This window comes from Hirundo rustica, chromosome 3, assembly GCF_015227805.2.
Source record: "Hirundo rustica isolate bHirRus1 chromosome 3, bHirRus1.pri.v3, whole genome shotgun sequence".
In the NCBI taxonomy this organism is placed as follows: domain Eukaryota; kingdom Metazoa; phylum Chordata; class Aves; order Passeriformes; family Hirundinidae; genus Hirundo; species Hirundo rustica.
Genome location: NC_053452.1, coordinates 66,760,249 through 66,782,417, shown reverse-complemented (window position 1 = coordinate 66,782,417; position 22,169 = coordinate 66,760,249). Strand labels below are relative to the sequence as shown.

At 43.5% G+C, this 22,169-nt stretch overlaps 1 protein-coding gene across 1 annotated transcript in view; it reads left to right on the top strand.

Annotated features, from left to right (window-relative positions):
• Positions 1–5,907: 5,907 nt before the first annotated feature.
• DCBLD1 (discoidin, CUB and LCCL domain containing 1) overlaps positions 5,908–22,169 on the top strand; it is a 47,371-nt gene continuing 31,109 nt past the window's right edge. The window contains exons 1-2 of the mRNA XM_040060675.1: positions 5,908–6,029; positions 21,651–21,863. Coding sequence (XP_039916609.1) covers positions 21,674–21,863 — 190 coding nt within the window. The 5' untranslated portion in view covers positions 5,908–6,029; positions 21,651–21,673. The remainder of the gene's footprint in view (positions 6,030–21,650; positions 21,864–22,169) is intronic.

The window sequence follows — 22,169 nt, the reverse complement described above, 5'->3', positions numbered from 1 at the left end:
TTTGTGCAGACTTCCACAGGGCCTGTACAGAGCACAGGGAGGGGGGATGGACCACGGTCCCACACATCGTAATTGCTGAATTAATAAGCATGATTCTCATCTCTCTCTTTTGAAACAAATGAAATGAAAAAAAGGAAGGTCTTATTTTTCACCTCCTGAGACTTTCAGCCTGAGTTCATATCATATCCTGCAAGAAAACTGCAACATGCATGAACACTTGAAATTAGGAAGACGAGCTAGATCTGGAGTAAAGTGGATGACTTCTTTTAAACCAAGCAGTCACTCAGCTCATACTGAGAGAGCTTTCAGCTCTCTTAGTTATACAGCCAGGGATATCATGATCCATAAACAACCACATAAACTGTCCTCTCCAGTGTAAGTAAGTGGCAGGCTTTCTATATTAGAAATTAGCAAGCCCTGCTAATTTCCCACACCTTTTGGGAAAGATTATGACTAGATCAATTGCTAACTTTATTTAAAAGACATGTGATTCAAACATAGTTGGTTATTCCTGGAAGCGACCACTGGATTACTTCATATTTTGCACAAGTTAATTTCTTAGCTCCTACTTGGATGTGCCCTCATAAACATGAGTAAATGATTAAGACTATTTGTTTCCCATGGACAAAAAATGTAGACTGTGCGAATTCAGCTGTGAACTCCCTCTTGAAAATCCCAAACACGCCACCGTTAAAAATTACATACTACCTTTTGCCCATACATACTATTAATGGGCAAAATTTATCATTTTTAGGAGTAGGAGGACTAATAACTCGCAGAAACACAAAAACTCTTTAAAACACCTGTAAAAGCAATCAGAACTTTGTCACTGACAATGACCAAGGATGCTGCCAACTAGTAAGTTATAAAATAGTAAGGTCTGTTCATGACACACAAAGAGTGTCATGAATCTCTAGATCATATTTTTCAAGGCGACCATAAAACAATATGTTTAAATGAAAAGGAACATTCTGCTCCATATTTCTTGACAGCAGCATAGCATGTTTTGTTGATTGTCTTCAAAATCCAGATGATTAACAACTCTATTTCATTTTCCTTGAAAGTATGAAAAATTATGACCTTAGACTACCAAGCAGCTGTGAGAAACTGCAAAATATGTGGCAGTGGGACAAATGATTAGTCTTCAACTTGATCTCATAATTACATCATAATAGGTGACATGATTGGATAGGTTACAGCAATTAAAGTGATGAAAAGTGCACATTCATCCCCTATATGACTCTCATTAGAGTTACACCCAACTGCTGCGGTTGCAGTGAATGAGGCTGCCTCTTAGCATCCAATTATCCCATAGACATTCTCTACCAGTGCTGGGAAGGGCCCTGTTATCACCCCCACCCAGACAAGACCTATAGTTCTCTGCTGCTGAAAAGACAAAAGTCCTTAAGCCTGCTGCAGTTTAGTTTTCTCTCCCAGAATTTATTGCCTGTAATTTCTTTTTCCATGTTCTTAAGGTCTAAGAATATTTACGGTCTCTCCCCCATGGGAAGTTTGTTACAAGTGTAATTACATAATGACACTATATGGTTCCAGCTCACCCATGTGGGTGCAGGCAGTGTGACCTGTGCTAGCGCAAGTTAAACTGTTTCTTCCATCAGATGTTTTTTTCTGCCTGATTCTTGCCTCATGTTTGCCTTAAAGTATCAAGGAAGCATTTGGTCATTATATCCTCTTAGCTACTTGCTCAGAACTACTTGAAAAGTGGAAATGTTATTTTACTGACTCCTTCCCTCCTGGACATTTTCACACTTGCAGAGGGATGCTTACATTAAGCAAGAAGGGAAAATGCTAACATGAAATTCGCCAAAACTCAGGCTGGCTCTGAGAAGGGGGGCACAGTCCCACAGTTTACTATAAATGGGTAGATTTTTCCTAATTACAATGGGTAAATTGCAAAATATTTTGCAGCAGTAGTTAGGTGAATATCCAGAGGAGTTCTGGAGGTCAGTCCATCTCCTCATGGTATGCAGGCCTTAGTGGAGGGTGGTGTTTTACAGGCTGAAATGTGCATGCTGCCCCACCGGCAAGGTCTTAGAGTCCAACAATAAAAGCAAAGCATAGAGCATTCTATCCATAAAACACTCTACATACACAGAATAATTCATGTATATCTCAAGGAATTTGCTAAACCTCCTCAGCCATGCCACAGCCTTGTGGCAGCACTGACTTTGATGTAGTCTGATATTTTTTAACAGAGAGGACTCCTCATGTAGTGTATACAAATGCATCTAGACACATTTCATTATTTTACTTTATGTGTTTTATTTTCTGTTTTTTTATATAACCACCACACACACTTCTGGCAGAACACAGACCCTGAATACATGGAGATCAGCAACCACAGCATTTTGTTCTTGGCTTTATCCTGTAAATCCACTATACCATTTGCTTTTGCCCCAGTGAAAATGCAAAATCTGGCCCCTGTAAAAAGACTGCTAAAAAGCCTCTCAATCTGCAAGCTATCCTTCTGCTAATGAAGAGATTAACATACCTCTCAATGTCTAGAATTGTTCTTGTGTTTTGTAATTTGTAACCTCGGGTCCTCTCCACCTCGTGTTTTCAATTCCTCCCCCTTCTTCTATGCAAAGAAAAAGCTTTCCACTTACTAAGAACAGGAACTTTCCTGTTAGCTGCACAAAAGCAAGACTGCCCCATTAAGATGAAACTTAAACCTCTTTGTATAAAGTATTGGTTTCTATTTTTTTTTTTTTTCCCTAGAACCTGTACAGAACAAGATGCTTTTGAAAGGAAGAATATACACAGAGTCAAGCTTGCAAGATAAGATTAGGTGAACTCTGCAGTGTTTTTTTCTTTTTCCTTCCTCCCCTGCCACTTGCCCCAGACAAACTATAAATTTAACATCACACAGGGGAGACAAGGACTCATCAGACGATTTAGGTCTGCTTAGAAGCAGCTCTTTCTCTGTGTGTTATATACAATTCTGCAACAGTATATAAAACATATTGGTCAAGAAAGTACATCCACGGAGCTAGAGACTGCACAAGTCTACACATGAAACCTGAGTATGTCCCTACACTGACCATCCACCTTCTAGAATGTTTGCAGCTGATTTTGTCCTGGAGTCCTCACTCGCTGTTTGTTCATCCTGAGGTCAAAGGTCTGTGGAGTAAAAACTCAATTGCTCATTTGCAGGTGGCTGCACAGTAAAGGTATCCATACAATGAACGATGAGACACATTATCTTGCTGTAGATGATTCAGTTAATACCATTTGCAACAAACACACAAAATACTCCTAACTCTTGGAAACTCTATGCCCTCGGAAACTTACCTGTAAAGGAAAGGCATATGCTCATTATAAAAAGTAGCTATGTGTTTGGGTGAATCAGGTCTCCTCCAAATTAAGTCAGTGTCAATCACCAAAGTCAATTGCATTAAGCTGTCAGAAGTGGTTTGGCAGGGAGTTTTCCTGTTGTGAAGCTCCCACGGTGTGACAACGTATTAGACAGGCTCAATGTATACCTTCTTTCTGAACTAATATTTCGCCTAAACTCAAAGCAATTGCCCTTAAAACTATATTTATTTAAAAGGTGGATTTAACTCTCCTCTTTACAAAGAGAAATTTGGAAAAGTACACACGAACCTGTGTAGCAATATGACAAGGGTTACACAAGTCCTCCTTGTGAATAGCAACTTTGAGAGCTATAAACTGCTTCATTCATCTTAATGATTATTTAATCTTGGAAGCTGACAGTAAGTTCCTCGCCTACAGCATATTGAAAACTGACAGAGAGAGGGCATAGTAATGAGAATTTAATAGCAAAAATAAATAATACAGAAGCTGCTTCACTGATTGCATTATTATTATCCTGCTGAAGTTAATAGGAAAGCTGTGCTGCCAACACCTGCGAGAAGAGCAGGGCTTCCCCATGAGCACTGCACGTTTGCAACAGGAAACACGTGGCCTTGGACAAGCAACCAGCTCCAGCTGAGCTCAGAGTGGTGAGAAGCTTGAAAAGGCAGCCTGCACGCTTTTCCTCCACCAGTGCTCTCCTTAGTGGCCATGAACAGAAAACAAATACCACTCCCAGACATTTTACAACCCCGGTCTCAAGGGCATGACTTATCATTTCACTACGAGTCATTGAAATATAAATAACTGTGAATCAAATCATTATCTCTCTGTCTCAGAGGGCACTGCCAAGCTTCTGATGCCCAGGAGATGAAGAAAGCCTCCTTTCATGGTATCTGCCAATCTTCCTTCCCTCTTGTTCCTAGCCTCCTGGAGGTGTGTGACAGGCAAAAACCCTTTCAGCCTTCCAAGGCTCCTAACTTGCCTCTACAATTATCGACCATCCAAGTTCTGTGGAGAGATCAACACTAGTGACACTGTCTGCAAGCTCCCTGGCAAAATGTTTTGCACATTAAATTGCCCAAGATTACTAAAGCCAGGTTGTCCCAGTACTGCCTCCCTAAGGTTAATTGGGATGGACCTGCAGGACTGTTCTGTCCATAATTATGGTAACCCCTAACAAATATAACTAGAACCTGGCACTATTTCTAGGGAATATATTCTAGATCTCAGTTGATGCAATACAAATCAGTATAATTCCCAGCACCAACCCACATAGAACTGACGGGTTTTGATTGCCTGCTAATACAAAACAATCCACACTCATATGTTGCTATATTGCTTTTCAACAACTACTACTCTTTCAAAGATTATATATGTTTTGCTACATATGTTTTATTCTATCCATCTCTCTTCCTCATGTTTCCATTTATGCCGAGTCTCATTTGTAGGTTTTGAATCAGAATTCTGTATTGGAAAAACTATTTTCTGTGACCACAATATTTTCACCACTTATGTGGGGTCTTTAAATCCAGTTTGAGGCTGTTGCACTTCGACTTTCTGGGCCCTTTGTCTCCATAATCACCCTCATTTGTATGGATTTGCTCCTGACGGTCTGTGACGCAGGTACAAGAACAAGAACAGGCCACTTTCACTCACATGGACACACTCATCTTCAAAAGTCCCTCAGCTTTCAGAGTCTTGGAGAGAGTAACCCATATTCCCAACCTCCTTCAACCAGAAGGATGCTGGCATTTGTTGGCAAATCCAGTGAGGATTAGTCTGACCACCAAACTGCTGCACTAACAAACTCTCTCTCTGCCTTATACCATCTCTAACATTTTAGTCTAGATTTCAAGCTCTCTTTTAAAAGGGTAAGTCTCAAATACTAACAACGTGTGTTAAATACACATACCAAGAATATAATGTACTGGGTACATGGCAAAAAATATGCCTGATCACATATGGTGTCTGAAAAGTTAAAAAACAGACATTAACACTTACAAAACAAGAGCTCAATTAGAATAAAGGTTTACCAAACTCCACTCTTTCTAACATAATATAAAATCTAGCAATGTTGTCTCTGACATACAAGTTAATTCTGTTCTTCATTTTAGCATAGCAGCGCAGTGTTCCTGACCTGCCAGCAGTGTGAATCCACCTGCCCCACAGCAACCCATTCCCGAAAAGACTGTACAAGAGTCAAACAGCCCACCTTCCATTCTCCAGCGTGCTTTTAAAAGGCAAACCACCGGGGCCTGCTTAACATTCGCGTCTCCTGCGGCTGCTGGCACTGTGTTCCCTACCGTGCATCTGCAACCCTCCCTGTGCCACGGGTTTCTTCAGAGCAGGGCAGTCAAGGTCCCACCCAGACAGATGCCCACGGCATACTTTAGAAAACTCCGATTTAATTCAGCCCATGATTGTAACAAGCACTGCTGGCGCAGGTTAACCGTACGGTTTGCAAACCTGCGTGGAGTTACCTCCTCGGGACCGAGGAGCCGGATCGCGACCCCAGCTGTGCTGAAGGGGCCGGACGCTCCCGCTCGCCCCGTCCGGGCGCGCTGCCCTCCGGCCCCGCCCGTGTCACACCCTGCGGCGCCCCTTCCCGCCGTGGCAGCGGGAGCGACGCCTGGGAATTAGCCTGCAAACGGCAAAACAATCCTTTTTGCTCAAGAACATACGCGTATACGCGGGTGCGTGTGCACATATATATGTGGGCATGTACTTGGCTTGCCAGCTTCGGGGCTCGCAGGCGATGCCGGGGGCCGCACGGGTTTGGGGAAACGCCGCGACCCCGGCGCAGCACCCCAGAGCGGCGGCGGGTGGGAGAAGAAGCCCTCGGCGAGGGGAGGGGGCGGCGGGGCCGCGCCGGCCCCTCGGTCCGCGGCAGGAGGAGGAGATACCCCGAGCGGCAGCCCAATGGGAATAGTGGCGCTTCCCCTTCTCCCGTTTCCTCTCTCCACCCCCAGCCCCAGGCCGGGGAGGCGGGAGGCGGCGGCGCTGCAGCCCGGCCAGCGGCGGGGCGCGGGGCCAGAGGCAGCCCCGCACGGGCCCTTCTCCGCCTCCGCAGAAACACCTGCGGGGGGGAAGGATGCCGGGAGGCGGCCGCCCCGCTCCGCGGCAGCGCGGGCAGGCTCCGGAGCCGCCCCAACGAGGAGGAGGAAGAGGAGAGGAAGAGAAAGGAGCAGGAGGGAAGTGGGGAAGTTGTGCCTTGCCCGCCCGGCCGAGAGCCGGAGCCATGGGCCCCGCCGGGGGGGCGCGGGCCGCCCCCTCGCTGCTGCTCTCGCTGCTGCTCGGAGCCTCGGCCCCGCTCTGGCTGCGGGCGGAGACGCTTGGTGAGTGCGGGGCCTGGCGGGGAGGGTCGGCGGGCGCGGCCCCGGGGGCTCCCCGCGCCGGGGGCGAGCGGAGGGGTGCTGCGGGCTGGCCCCGCCGTCCGCGCCTCGCCGCTCTGCGGGAGCGTAGCCTGAGCTGCTCTCAGGGCTGTATATAGCTGACCTGGTTAATCCTCGCCGGGTTTATCCCTGTGTCTGAGTAGCTGCGAGATTAAAGGGGTAACCAGCCTTACGGTAAATGTATACTAGGACTATCTAGTTTTTTTTTTTTTTTTTTTTTAAATAATAATAAGTCAAATAAGCGGTGAAAAAGTCTCCGGCAAGTTGCGTGCAGGAGGCAGCGGGAGCCCACCTGGGCGCCGGCTGTGGCCGCGCCTCGTCAGCCCCGGCGGGAGCCCCGGGCGCGGCGGGCGGCGCTCGGTCAGCGCAGCACCGCGTCTGCTGGGGCTGGGGCCGGCAGCCCCTGTCCCACAGCCACGTACAGGCAGCTCTGCTCTCCTGCTGCCTCGGGGAGAAAGTGCAGTGCCCATACTCGTGCCGGGACGAAGTTTTGTAGGAATCTCAAGGGGATGTTACGAGACTTTTTGTGATGGTCAGTTTGTTGCGAACAGAGTGCGGGTACCATTCTCTTTACACTGTGTTTTTAAGTTTCCTGTGTAAATTACCGGTACAGCTGACATCTCCGACCGCGAAGTTGCAGCCTCTAGCATTGCGTGGCCTGATGCACCCGTCTTAGAAGACCTCGCTGGCAGCTATCGATAAAATAGCTAATACTGGAAACTAAGCATCATAATGAGCTTGACAATGCATTCAAATAGCGTAGAAGACCCGTATTAATGTTCCGACTTGGCTGCAAATTCCAGAACCCAGTTACTATGCATTAGCTGTGTATAGGCATTGGCAGAAAGTACTTCGGCAGAAAGTACCTGTTCTTCCCATAACCTCCTATTAACAGGGGTTTCTGATACGCATCTTCACAAAAGGGAGAAGTTGTTTTGAGTCGTGTTGCCACTTGCTAGCTTCATGGTAGCTTTGCTGTTCTGTCCTCGATGTGCTGGGATTCCAATTTGGTATGTTCCAGGAAACAAATGTAGCAAAGAAAAAACATTCCCTTAATCCCCTCTTTTCATCAGTGTTTTGAGGGGGGGTTTTGTTTTCTCTTTCACCAATGCTTGTCCCTCACTCAATGGCACCAGGGAGAAGTCATTTGGGGAGCAAGTGAGTAAATCTGCTGGGATTTCAGGGGGTTTTGGTGCATACGGTACCACGGTAGTAGGTATGAATATCCCTTCTTGATCATATTCCCAATTAATGGGTAAAAGCACTTTTGTTTTATTCATGTTTAAAATGTTTCTACTATCAAATCAACAGAATGGAAACACAAGTACAAGATAATCCGTCCTGTGTCTAGAAAGCAGAAAAGATGCTGATTCCACCCCCCCCACCCCCCCTTCATTTCTCCACCGGTGAAGTTCTCCTGTGTTTATTACTATTACCCTATAAATTAGGGGCTAAATGTTCTAAAGTCACACCGGTGGAGAAAGGAGATAAGTGGATACAAACTTCCTGTTACACAAGCTTCTTGACTTGATTTAAAAGTTGGAATGGAGCGGGAGAAGTGCCAGAGTGAATCAGGCTCGAGTTTCAGATAATTCTGTATCTCATCACCACTGGTGTTTCCCACCAGCAGGTTCAAAGAAAGATGCACTGGTTTAAGTATATTGATTTTAAAATGTCCATTAAAAAAACCTGAAGCATTACATTTTTCTTACTCCTCATGAGCTGACTGTACCACATGCAGCCTTTACCTTCCTCTTAACTTTTTCTTAAGGGGCACTACAGAACAAGGATGAAGTGGCTGTTATATCTTCTGTTCTTTTACTTTGGTTTCAAATTAAGGAAAGACCCCTTTTTTTTAGTATGGCTTGGTTATTTCAGGGAATGGCTCATATCTGACTGTGTGGAGTCCAGGTGCCAGCTGTCTTTCTGTTCTTGAAAATATGTTAAATGTGTGTGTTGTCTGAGGAGTCTATGGATGTGGGATTTTGCTATCCATAAAATGATAATGTGAAAGGCTGAGCATTAAGGGAAACTATTTTAATTAAAAAATATTTATAGGCTTAGTAGGTCTCCCCTGGGAACAAATACTACATCTCTGACTGCTCATGAGTAATAAATAGCTTTGGGATTTATAATAAAAGGTCGTTCTTTTCTCTTTTTATTCTGCTGTACACCGATCTTCTCTTGGGGTTTCAGTTGCCGGTTCTCTGCTGACAACTACAGAATATATCTTGTTCCCTGTCTGCCAACCTCACACAGCCATCCCATATCCTGGTATCTCTTGTAAAAATCTGTTCCAGCGGTTAGAACCCAAGGCAGAAGAGAGGCAAACCTGAACACATTATCTTTGCCTTTCACCATTCCCTGTTTTTTCTTCTGGTGCTGTTGAGCAAGACCTTGAACCATGTAATTGTGGGCAGCAGAAATCAGAGTTGAATCTAAGTCCTTCAGAGTCTTTGACTCATTTTCTATTGCATTTCTGGCCAGTAGGACTTAAAACTGATCGGAAGGTTGGTTGTTTGTAGGAAGGCATAAGAGGAATGGTGATTTTAATCTACTAAGTACAAGATTTAAGCCACTGCTCTTGCTGTACCTCATTTATTTTCACTTCAAATAAAACACAGCAATGAAACTAGTTCATGTGGGATTTGCAGATCAGCATCCAGGAGTGAGCTTTGCTTGCCATATTCCTGGGTCTGTTGACAGTTGCACCCAATGCCCAGTTGGAAGGATCGGTGGGGAGTAGACTTTTATATGTTTTGAGGAAATGCTGTTATTCAGTGTGACAACAGTGTATCCAGTAATTACGAGAGATTATGCCTGCTCTCAGGGGCTTGCACAAAACCCTTGCTGAAGAATACCGGTGTGATCATGCTAATCCAGTTTGTATGCCCATTTCCAGCAGTTTGAAATGCAGATTGAGGTGAGTCCTTCTTGTACCCAAACCCCCTACCCGCCACTTCAGTTCCTGAATATAAGTGATTGGTAAATTTTCAGTTTGTTTGCGTTTTGTCCTTATGTCTGTTTCCTTCCTTGGCTCCCTCTCTCTTGCCTTGGGATTGCTGACTAGAATTGCTAAAGAGGGAGGCAACAGTTTTCCAGTTGCAGTTCATAAGCAATGCGCGTACCCACCACAAGAAAACTGCAATGTTTTCAGTCACACAGACTTTGCTATAAATAGCTCTAAGCTCTTCGTCAGTACTTCTCTTTAGGTTATCAGGGGATGTATTTCAAACAAAATCAAAGACAAGGAGGGCAGCAGGAGTCACTCTGACAATGCAGGGAGAAAAAGATGCTTTAGGAAAGTTGTTACCTGCATGGCTGTTGAATCATATTTCATGGAAATTATTTGTTGATTTGCATATGCAAAAATATATTCATTTATATTTCCCAAAACTGTGTCACCTTTAGTCCACCTGAGTTACATGACTAGCACGGTAAAAATTAGTTTGAAAAAATACCAATTCTGAGGACAGTTGTGCTACTGTATAGAGATGCCTAAGGTACCTTTCAAAAGTATCTTGGGTACCAGGACTAGTATAGTTTTGAAAGCCCATCTGAGCTCTCACCATGCTGAGAAACGTGGTCCTGTGTGGTGACAGGCACTGAAGTCCTCAGCATAGACATTGCTGTAGTTTGGGGCTGGCTGTATCGGATCAGATGCTCTCCTGTGGCATGTACTCATCAACATATGGGTTTGCACCATCTGCTAAGAATAAAACAAGCCAGACAAAATCAAAATAAAATCCTTCTGACTGGATTCAGTGGAATGGTGTTGGATCCCAACTAACTGCAATAAAAAAATATTAATAGCAATGCATAAGAATGAGCACACAACTTCCCCAAAAGGTTTAATTGGTGTTACAATTGGGAGTGGGAAACTTCAAACTGGGACAAGCTAATAGTGATGCTTAAATTAAAAAAAAAAAAAAAAAAAAGGATAATGGTTTGACTAGTTTTAAGAGTATACAGATACCTTAATTTTTGCTTTCAAAAGAAGTTACAAACCATCTAATTAAAATGATTTTTGTCTGTGAAAATTGTGTGAGTGCTAAAGCCACATTTTTGAGGTTGGCTGTATGCTTGTACATAGAGAGAGGCTGCCAGTAGCTTTGGTTAGGATTGTTGGTCCTGTATAATTAGGCCTGGGAGCTGAGTGTTTTGAGGAGAGGAAGCATTTTGGTCTTTTATTGCCTCTTTCCCTGTCTCTTCTTTTGAAAGAGCCAGGAGTTGCCTCTTAGGAGTTTCCTTCCAAGACATGAAGGCTTAGTTTGGTGGTGGAGGTGGTACTTTCTTATCCTCTTTGAGCAAAATTTCCAGTCCCAGTGTGACCATATTCATTATTTCTGTTTCCTTGATGGGATTGCTGTCTGGTGGCAGCTCCATTCTGCTCCCCCACATAGGCACAGAGAAGGATGAGTGCGCCCATGCTGTGCAGTGTTTACTATGTCCAAAGAGCTTCAAGTGAAGGTGTTTTCAAACCAACCATGATGAGGGACAGGAGAATAAATGGGGAAAGCAGAACAGGGCAAGGCTAGAAACCCAGTCCCCAGGCCTCCTACAGGACTAGGGTGTTCGTTTTTATATTTAGTATCACATATTTCAGTCCAAGCTACATTTGTAATTACATTAGTGTCCATCAGGTGTTCAACTAAACTCTAAAACATTGTTTCTTCCCTCAGTTGTTGCAGAAACCTCATATCCATCACAGTTTTATTCCACGATGTTCAAGTTTCTGGCATTTCCACCACAAATTGTTCAACAGTGTTGGATTTCAGTCTAATGCTTTGACATTAAAGTTGAAGTCATGTTGATGTCATCTTCCAGATGTTCATGTCTACTGAATAAAAATTTTGTTTGTTTGTTTTATTTCAAATTACAAAAACACATGGGGAATTCTGGATGTGATCCCTCATGCTATACAAAGGCTTGTGTGTGTCCTGTCAGAAATCAAACAAACCTTTTCTTCATGGAGTAGCAGCAGAGACTTCAAAAAGCTGGAAACATAGGTGGATTTCTTCACCCACCCGAACAGAATGGCTTTGTTACGTGCCTGAGTCTTGTTGTTGCAGCTGCACTAACTGCAGAAAGGAGATGTGTGGCCTCTGCCTGAAATTACTCGTGTTTTGCTCTGGTGCCACACCACTTCTGTGTTGGTATGTTGTTTTGCCTTAATAATTGCCAACACCTCACTTGTAAAATGACATATATAACAACAGCAAAAAGTCCACACTTTGTCCTTTAGGTCTGCAAAAATATATTTTAACTTGCAAAATAAATCCAGTCATCCTGCGGGTTTCCCTCTGCTGGGATGCTTTAGCAGCAAGGCCCATGGTTCACATTTGAGCTGTTGCCTTCCCTGTTGTCTCAGCTTCCTCCCAAGTGCAGGGGCTTGTATAATCCCATGTCTCTTGTGTCAGCATGCTACAGAGAATTGGAGTTCAAATGCCTCAGCTACTGAAGGCTTTTTGAGTGGTTGTAGGTGTTAACGTTTTCAAACCCAAGGAATCAGCATTTACTGATCTAGTAGCATTTCAGCACAGACAGAAGAGACATGTTTAAACTCATGGTTCTTGCTAATGCTTGTGTTTTGAAAATTAATCCACTATTTTTTTAGATGAAACTTAGTTGCTGTGTTTTATAGGTGGAAAGCAAAATAAAACTGTATCAAAATAAACTAAGCACTTACACCAAGAGATTCACTCTTGAGTTGAGTGAAAAACTGTTCAGACCTTTCTGTTGTATCCTGTTTCAAAAGTTGAGAATATGATTGTTTAATACTACTACTAATCAGAAAAAATCTGGTCAAAATGGAATTTTGGAGTTTCAGTATTAATGGTGTACGTAGAGTGGCATAAAATATACTCTCTGTTTTCCAGATCCATAAGCAAATACCTTTCATGCAGTCTCATTAACGTGTCACAGAAGACAGAAATTATGCTATGGGTCACATTGCGGTGCCACAACCAACGCTGTAGTACTTAAGTAATGATGTAGCTGCTTTCCTTTTTTCTTTTTTTTTTATTTTTATTTAAAACATCTTTAACAGCAACTTTATGTAGCCACAATGAATTGGGAAGATCACAAAAGCTTATGGAGCTCCTGCATGTACCATTTTGTTTAGTACCTTGAGGATGAGTATCAAGCAGGCTGGTTGTGTCACAATACTGACAAAAGGCATTTCTTGCTTTCAGTGCTTCAGGTCAGAGTAGTTCTTTGATTGTTTCTTCAAGAAACCATTTCTTGTTAGTTTGCAGCAACCATGGAGGAAATAGCTTCTTAGACACTGGGTTCACTGGGTCAAAAGACATAAAAAAATTTTTTGTGCCGATAAATGACACTCATTGTTTCCATCACAGACCAGTCTGTTTTCTCTTGAGATATTTGTGTATTTACACCTTGGTGATAATGGAGTGTTTGTATAATTCACTTTGAGAAAAGTAGTGTGCTTTCTCTTGTCCTTTCTTGTCAACAAATTACATATTCCACCTAGGTGTACAGGCATAAAAGGTGGCTGTGTGATTTTTCGAGTAAGTCAGGGCAAATTTGAATTCTAGGAAAAAAGACCATCCTCCATCATTGATAACTGTCTTTCTTGCTTGACTCGTATCTCACTAACAGGGTAATTGCATATTAAAATAAGGGGAGTGTGTGGTTTCATTCTATCATGTTCAGCCATTTCCTCTTGCCCAAATTAAAACTGTTTTGAAATCTTGCTTTCCCACCTGCTACTGTAAGTGGAACAGCTCTGCTTCAGCCTTTCCTTACCCTGGTGTCTCTGAATTTCCTGTCCCTGTGGGTTTGTCAGTCCTTAACACTGCTGTGAATATTCCTATTCCTGTGCAACCCAATATTCGAGTCTGGCCTTGAGCTTGCAGCATATGTTTCCCACACAGTCCAAATTTGGTGCAATATACTGTAAGTTAATCTCCAGTAAAGCATAGCGCAGAGAAAAACCTGGGAAAAAAACAGATGGAGAAAGTAGAGCAAACAATTTGCATATATATGATATGACTCTTAGTTAAGATTAGCATTTCCTACTTTGCCTGAAAAGCCCTTAATGAAAATCCAACTTCATGTTTGCCTCAAGTCAGCAGAACTGGAGGAGATGCCCTAATGGCAAAATGTCCCTCCAGAACACGGACAGCCCTGCACAGGGTGGGAGGGAGCTCCATCTCCTGCTCCAGCCCTCTGTTGTTGACACATTTCCGGGATGTTGTAGGCAGAGGGGCAAGGAAGAAACTGCTATCTGTGAGATATTTGCTCCTCATAGCCTTCATAACTCTGAACCATCACCAAGGTCCTGTGTTACCCTGCATGGGTGGCTCATGGAGGAATGTGGCCATCTTCTCATTTATTTATAGTCCTTCATGGTTCTTCCTGAGCATGCAGGTACAAGAAGTGCTTGACAATGGACTCGGTGCCTTCGCTGCACTTGAGGTGTGTAATATGGACATGTATCTCATAGTAATCATTTATTTAGAAAACAAAAAATCAGTTTCCCTTTTGCAGAAATAAGGCTCTTAAGATTCCTCTGAAATTTCCATACCTGTGTAGTTCCATTCTCATATCTGTCCAAACCTGCACAACAATAAGATGTTGAGCTGGTCAGTCATGGCAATATGCCACCTTCATAAGAGGAAAGCATTGAAAAATGTTTAAATGAAGCTATGCAGTAAATAAATAAATTACAAATCTCTTTTGTTTCAGCAGTTAAAAAGGCATAGAAGTTTTCTCACACCCACAAGCTCAAGAGTGCTGTATTTAGAGTGCTGAAAAGCAAATTCCAGTACTGAAGCTCACTTCTGTGGCGGGCTACATTTGGGTATAGTGCCTAAGTCCTGGAAGCAGTGACTAAAACATACTTATTTTTGACATGTACTCTGGTGCTGCCTGTCTTTCACAGATTGCAGTGGAACCAGATCGTGATTCACATTTGTGTTAGTGTAAGAAAGACTTTACTACTCCTTCGGGTTTCAAACCTGCATGCTGAGTGTAAAGTTCTCTCTTTGTGGACATGGCTTCCTGCTGATACAAGAATTTGCTTATAAGGCGATGCCTTCTTTCTTTTCACCTTTTAGCAGCTAAATAAATAAAATCTCAGATGTTGGTATGTATCTGTCTTTGTGAATTTCTGCAAAAATGAGATGTTTCTGGGGTAGTAAAGTCTGCCCAGGTCAGTTGTAGCAATCCTGCAAAGTCGCTGCCACGTAGCTGGAAAGATTTCCCTCACTACTCCCAGATGGCTGTGCTGCAATGGTTGAAACCTCAAACTTTGAAGAATGGTAGCATGGATGTAAGCTGCTACATTGCTAGATAAGACATTCAGAAGGGTTTGTCAGGGTTTTTTCTTAACTTGATGATGGCAATCCAACTAGTTACCAAAATAACTTTTCATATGTTTGAGGCAGAGCATCTCCTGAGGCTGGCTGCAGGAGACATCCTGAGGAAAGCCAGTTCCCAGCCACAGTCTCATTGGCTGTGGGGGTGATTGCAACCGCACGTGGTGGGAATTTGTGGTTTATGGAATCGCCACAGAACCAGTTGGAGGTCATTTTCTTCTTTCTCATTTCTACTTTAAGAGGGACATTACAGTAAATAACGCCTGTGAAGAGGAGAGGAAAACATGCCATGTGGTTTGTTTGACCTCCTTCTCCTTTTGCATCCCTTTGAAGTTGGTAAGTAAATAATTTGGGTAACAAAATTGGCGCTCCACAGCATTCCTTTGTTTCTTTTGCTGCTCTACCTTCCCTTCCTGCTCTTGGCCCTCCTGCCAGCCACCACTTGGTTAGTTTGGGCAGCAAAATAGGTGTCCTTAGGAACTGCTGCAGCATGGAGGATGAAATGTTTCCTGACTTCCTAATGGAGTTAAATTAAAATGCAGCTCGAAGGAAATATTTACGTGCTATTTGTTTTTTTCCTTTTGCAATAGGGCATACTGTGATGTGGAAGACTTTTTCCCTTAAAACAATATTGATGCTAATTTAAAGGCGACGGAGGATGACAGTTTCTTCTCTTTTTTTCATTATAGACTTGCCTTAATTTTCAATATTTTCTTTCATTATTTGAAAATAGTTTTTTCTGTATCCACAAAATATTGTGAAGAATGTAAAGCTGGACCTCTGAAAAAATCCTGCTGTGGATTTATATACTTTTGAAGCACAGCCCAGCCAGTTGGTTGGCTGGTGTAAATGGCATCTGCCCTGAATCCAGGGGCTTGTGAAATCCTCAGATGTGTGGCCATTTCTCCCATTACCTCCCCCATGGTGCCTGGGCTCTGGGTGCTGGGGAGGACTGGGGGTTCTCACCTGCCCAGCAATGCCTCGGGGCTGTGGTGTTGCCCTTAGTTTGAGCTCACTGCCAGGAAAAGCACAAAGTTCTGACATCTCACCATTCTCTGTGGAAGAGATGGGTTTATGTCCTGGTTTCATGGAGGCGTCTCTTCTGTTATAATGGCACAATAAAGAGCTGATGGTCTTGACCCAGGTTTGGCAGCAGAGATGTTAGAGATGAAGCACTACATTTTACTCCATCACCTCAGAAAGCAGTGAAGACATGAACCCATTCGTGTTTGCAGTGTGCATGGTTCTGTTGGTGATGAAGGTTAGAGCTAAAACCTAAAGTGTTTTCAGACCACATCAATGGATTTGCATGGCATCTGGCAAGAAAACTTAGATATTTTCTCTTTTCTCCTGTCCCATATGAGGAGAGAGGGCACAGGTTTGACTGGAAGGAGTTGATTTATTTTTTAGATACTTATCTGTTCTTATGCATAACTCAAATCTTATTTCAAGCACAGATGCAAAACTCCTTGACTCAGTTATCATTGTAGCTTTTAATAAGCTAGAGTTAGTTGTTGGTTCAGTGAAAGCAACGTGGAAGATGAGACAAATCTCTTTTCTCCTTGTGGGGCTTCTCATCAGAGCTCTCAAAGCCATAGCCTTGACTCAGTGGCATTCTGTTCCCTTTGGCTGTGCCCATTTGCTGCAGTGGCTCTTCGGAAAATGCTGATATTTTTATTGATTGATTGATTGATTGATTGATTGATGAATTCAGAGTTTAGGTATTCAAACTCAGTTTTCTGCTCTCTTCTCAAAGGAAGGAGTGGGAAGGAAGAAGGACAGGCCATGAGCTCCCAACAGCTCTGCTCCCTGTACTCCATGTGGAGTAGGGGACCTTGCCTTCTCCCAAGCACCACCATGAAGGTGGCCTTCAAAAGGATGTCAAACTAGGAGAGGGGAAGCAGGGAGGGAAATAATGCTGCTTTGGGGGACTTTATCCCAGTGGAAAGAGTGGGTGGCCAAGGGACATCGGGTAGCAGTGGTCTGTAACCAGGGAGACGAGGTGGGAAATGCTGGGGCCCCACAGGGCTGGTCCAGTGGAATGGAAGAGGGCAGGGAGCCGCAGGCTGAGTGTGATCACGCCTAGGTAGAACATGTATTTAGCACTGGAGTGAGTCCAAGGCTGTTATGAATTGCTTCTTGAGGGTGAATCAGAAGGATGAAAAATGCAGCTGTTTGCTGCCAGGATATTGTAGCAATGCTTTTGAAAATGCTTTGATATCATACTCTGTAACTGTTTCATAGTTGGACAAATCAATGTGTTTCTGAAAGGTGCAGCACATGGAAACTTTTTATAGCACTTATTTGAAAAATCCTTTTCGCTATCTCAGAAGGGAATGTGCTGAGTGTCTGGATGAAGGCGCCGTGCGCATCCACGTGCATGGGCAGCCAAGGGGTGGAAAAGCCCAGGGAGCAGAAGAGTGAGCTTGTGTGCTGGGCCTGGGAAGGGATGGAAGGAGAGTGTCAGTCCAGTCAGGTGGTTCTGGGTGACAGGAGGATACCTGCAGGAACCAGCATCATCTTCCGGGATCTCTGTGCTGCTTCTGGCACCACCACTGTTTTGCTAAAGCTCCAGTATCTCTCCGGGGCTGTGTCCCAGGCAGCTCACAGGATGGGGCCTGAGCTTATTTGTGGGCATTGATTTCACCGCCTCTGTCCTTCCCAGGCAGGTTAGATCCTGGAGGGGGCCCTCCTGCCTGTGTGCCAGCAGCCACGGTCAGACCCAGCCCAGACACAGCTGCCAGAGGTACTTCTCCACCTCGACACACACGCAGCCATTGCATGTGTGTCTGAGGGTGGGGACGCCTGCCAGGCCCTTGGTATCTCCTCTTGCCCTCTCCACAGCCACAGTAACTGGTGTCTTCTGTTAGAGTCCCAGATTTGGGGTTACAAACGTGCACTGCTCTTGGCGAGCACCGTGTGAGAGGGGGCAAGGTGTGAGTGGTGTGCCTGCTGCTACGGAAGAAGGTGCCAATTGTGATTCTTTCTGCCTGGGGAGTTGTTTCCATCATCTGCCATGGGAGATTATTTTTATCTGTGGTAAACAGCCTTAATTCCAGTGCTGTGTGATCTTTGGTACAACCTGCATGTAGGCCAACAGGTGGTCGCCCACGACTGAGAGATCGTGATCTTGGTCTTGAATCAAATGCCCGTGGGAATGTGTTCTACAAAGCATGTTTGATGTGTTTTCAATAACTCCTGGTGCTGAGGAGAGGTTTTGTTAAATCTGAGTAGGTTTAGATTCCCTGGTTGTTTAGTACCCTGTGCTCAAATATGTTGCTTTGCTCCTGTTATTATATTATAAAACCTGGATGTCTGAGGCAAGGCTTCTTGCCCAATGGAATGATAGAAAACAGTTCTCAGAAGTAATGATAAGTGAAAATTTAATGTCAGCAAGAAAGTCTGTGTCAAACTGACTGGTTAAATAAACATATTTCCATGCAGAAAAGCTGTCCCTATAGAAAAGAGTGTGACATCAGGTGTGTAAACCATAGTTTTTATAAGGACAAGGAATTGTGGTTTCGACTCAGTGTATTTTAAGTTTGGCCAACACGTTTCTACTGAAAATCAAAATTTCCTGTGGAGAATAATAAGAACAAAACTAATGGCAGTATTGTTCACATTTTACATTTGATAATGTGACTAGGGATATTCTTTGAATTCCTTACAACTTGCCTCAGTTTCTGAGCCCTTGTTATACAGTGATGTTATATTTGCGAATTTTTTACTATAATTTAGTCATTAATTTGCTCTTTGAATTATCAGATCCTCAGCTTTATTCTACCTTCCCTCTATGCCTCCTGACTCCTTCTTTAGGGTGTTTTTTCCAGCAAATTTCAGTCTAACAGAGCAAAGAAAAAATCTTAATCTTGCTGAGAAACTCAGAATTCAGAGCTGCAGCCAGCCCTCTCTTTTAGAAGAAGTAGTTACTAGGACTTAGTCTGACTTTTTCAACATTATTTTTGTTCTTGTGGCAAACAAGCTTTTATCATTAGCTCTTGTTTCATGGCAGCAGAACGGAGGCAGCAAGGGATGTTATAGGTGCAGGCTGATGCTGAGCCTTCCTCTCCTCAGCTGGAGTGTTTGGATGGCCATGCTCCACCAGAGAAAAGTCAGAAAATAGCATTTATGCTTTCTTAGCTCAAAAGATGTTCTGGTGTTAATGCTCTCACTCAAAAACAGATTTAACAAAAAAAGAAAAAAAAAAGTTTCCCTGGGAACAAGACCTTGTATAACCTCAACAGAGGAGGATGGCAGGCTGAGGTCTCTCATGCACAGTTTCGCCTGTACACTTTCTGCAGAAATACAGGGCTCTGTGACCTGGACTGTTGTTAGACTCTTATCATGATAGCAAGGTCTTCACAGTTTTTTGAGCAGCATTTTGCACCACAAAAGATCCTTGGTGTTGGACAAAGGTGACAGAGGCCAGAACATAGCCCAGTAAGATGAAGTCTATGTGAACACAGACTTTTCATTTTAAGGAGTACATCCCCATGTGGTTCTGTAACTTTCCCTTTATTTTTCCTTTTTTTTTCCTAATAAGGATAAGTTGCAAACCAAACTCAACACTGTAGTTTCTTTATTCGAGCTAAAATAAATTCTCAAGTGAGAAACATGCAGTTTAAATTAAAGGCCATGGGGAGTTCTTTTTTACTGCACAGCAGTTTGCTTCACGAGTCTCAAGGTTGCCCTGTGTCCTGCTGGAAGTAATGTAGCTTTACACTGCCTGGACCTCTATGGACCCCTCTCTCTGTTCAGAAAATTGACAGCTCATCTACCATAATGTTCTTTATATCTTCATTCCTGTTGCTCAAAGTTTCCATTAAAAGGTGATTTGCTTATGAGGCCAGCTTGCCTTTCGTCTTGAGTATTTTCCTAGACATCCTAAAATCAATAGTGCTTGGTTAGAAAACTTGAACAACAGATGTTTTTTAAAGCATGTGAAAATGGAGATCTGAAAAAACCCATATTGAATATGTTTTATGGTGATATGATTTTGGATCTATATCTCCTATTCACCTCTATTCCCAGCATGAACCTATGACAAAAATAAATAGCAGGCAACAAAGCTAGTAGTAATGCCAAAGCTTCAAAATAAATGTGGTTGCTTGTGAAAAAGCAGTTGAGTGAGTTGGATGAAATGGCAGTGTAATTATACAGTAGCAAGTCAAAGTTTGATAGCTTGGAGCTTATCTTAGCACAGCATGCCACTTCCCCCCCCCTTGGTATGGCATATTTCTTTTCCAACACTTCATTCCTAGTTGTTCCTTTTTAAATAATCCTATCAACCCTTAAGTTTTTTGCTCATAATGATTCTGGAAGGAAATTCAGATAGTAATTAAAATGGCACAGACCAAAACAGTTTAACCAAAATATCCCCAAAAGGAAAATTTTGGGTAGTTAAAGTGAACATTGTGAATTCCCAGCTCTGCAGGACTCTTTATTTTGTTAACACTTCTTGGATTAGCTTCAGTTTTTCTGAGATAGAGGATAACAGTATGCAAGATTCCTGTGGCAAGTGTGCCTATGATGTGAAACTGAGGACTGCCTTTTACATGTACATGTGAAGTGGACACTAGTCCACTGTCACAAGTATTTCCATTATTTGGAAGACTGAGCGGAAGAAAATGGCTTAAGCTTTAGTATACAAATTTAAAGTTACTAGTAGTCTTTTAAATAGTTCAGTAAGAATTGCTTCCGTCAGTAGTCAAGGTCTCTTATCTGATACCTGCTTCCTTCCCCCTCTGTGGATGCTTCCTGTTTTCCATGTCAGTCCGCACATCCCCCCATGTATTTCCATGTGCCTTTTCCTGTTGTCCTCTGGTCTGCTGCAGCTGCTCCTCAGATGCCTCTCCACCAAGGAAAGGTTCCAAAGCCAAGCTGGCTCCTGTACAGTGCCATGAGGACACACTTTGAGGACCCCTACCCTCACCCCTTGAGCAAGGAGGCAGCGGCATGTGCATTTCTGGGCATGCTGCTGCAAAGTAGCCTGTGTACCATTAACACTGCACTTTGGAAGTCCCTCTTGTGTCTTCACCTGGTCCTCTGTGCTGTTAGTATCGTGCAAGTGGCACAAAAAAACCCCCAACAAAACAACAGGAAAATAAGATGTGTCAGGTCTGTGATAGTACGCAGTTAAATGTCTGCTTTCGTGTATGACTCAGTTACCCTCTCTGTGATGGCTATTGCTATGGAAATAAAATGCTGACTGATAACTGGGAGACAATTACTTAAGGAAGGATCCTGCTTCTTACACGTGGAATTGCATCTTCAGGGATTTAGTAGGGTTTGGCTATAAAGCAGAAAGCCAGAGGGGCACTGTCTGTACATTACTGTCAAACACACCCTAGTTCATGAGTCTTTCCAACCCCTCTTTCTACTGCTTTACAACAGGAATGTGGCTATATTTATTTCAGTTACCTATGTTCCAACAACAACAGAACTGAGGTGGAACATTACAAAATACTTATTTAAAAGGGAAAAGTGCACAAGATATCATTATGTAGCTAGTATTTTCTTATATTTTTATTTCATGGAGGAATACATTCTATTTCTCTTCCTTTCTGTTCTCCTACTGCAGGGGATGGATGTGGGCACACAGTGATGTATCAAGACAGTGGGACGCTGGCATCCAAGAACTATCCTGGGACGTACCCGAACTACACTCTGTGTGAAAAGAAAATCCAAGTGCCTCCAGGAAAACGCCTGATCTTGAAAATTGGAGACTTGGATATTGAATCACAGAAATGCGAGTCCAGCTACCTTACCATCCAGAGCTCTTCAACATTGCATGGTATGTAAGAGACAAGGCCATGGTCAGTGCAGGAACCAGTAAAAGTGTGAGTAAAAGGCAGCTTAGCAAAGTGCAAGAAATGTCAACCTTGGTCCTCTCCTCCTCCTTTTTGTATTCAAGTGTTTTGTTCTCTGTGTGGGAAGCCATTGTCCCGCTGTGTGCAGTTCTGCCAAGGCTGAGGGTGCTGCCATGCTGTGCTGCACAGGGGCTGGCAGGGCTCGGGCACAGCAGTCCTGAGGGCTCTGCCTTCAGACCTGCAGAGCTGGACCATCACAGTTTTGGTACAGCAAGTCCCTAGGCCTATAT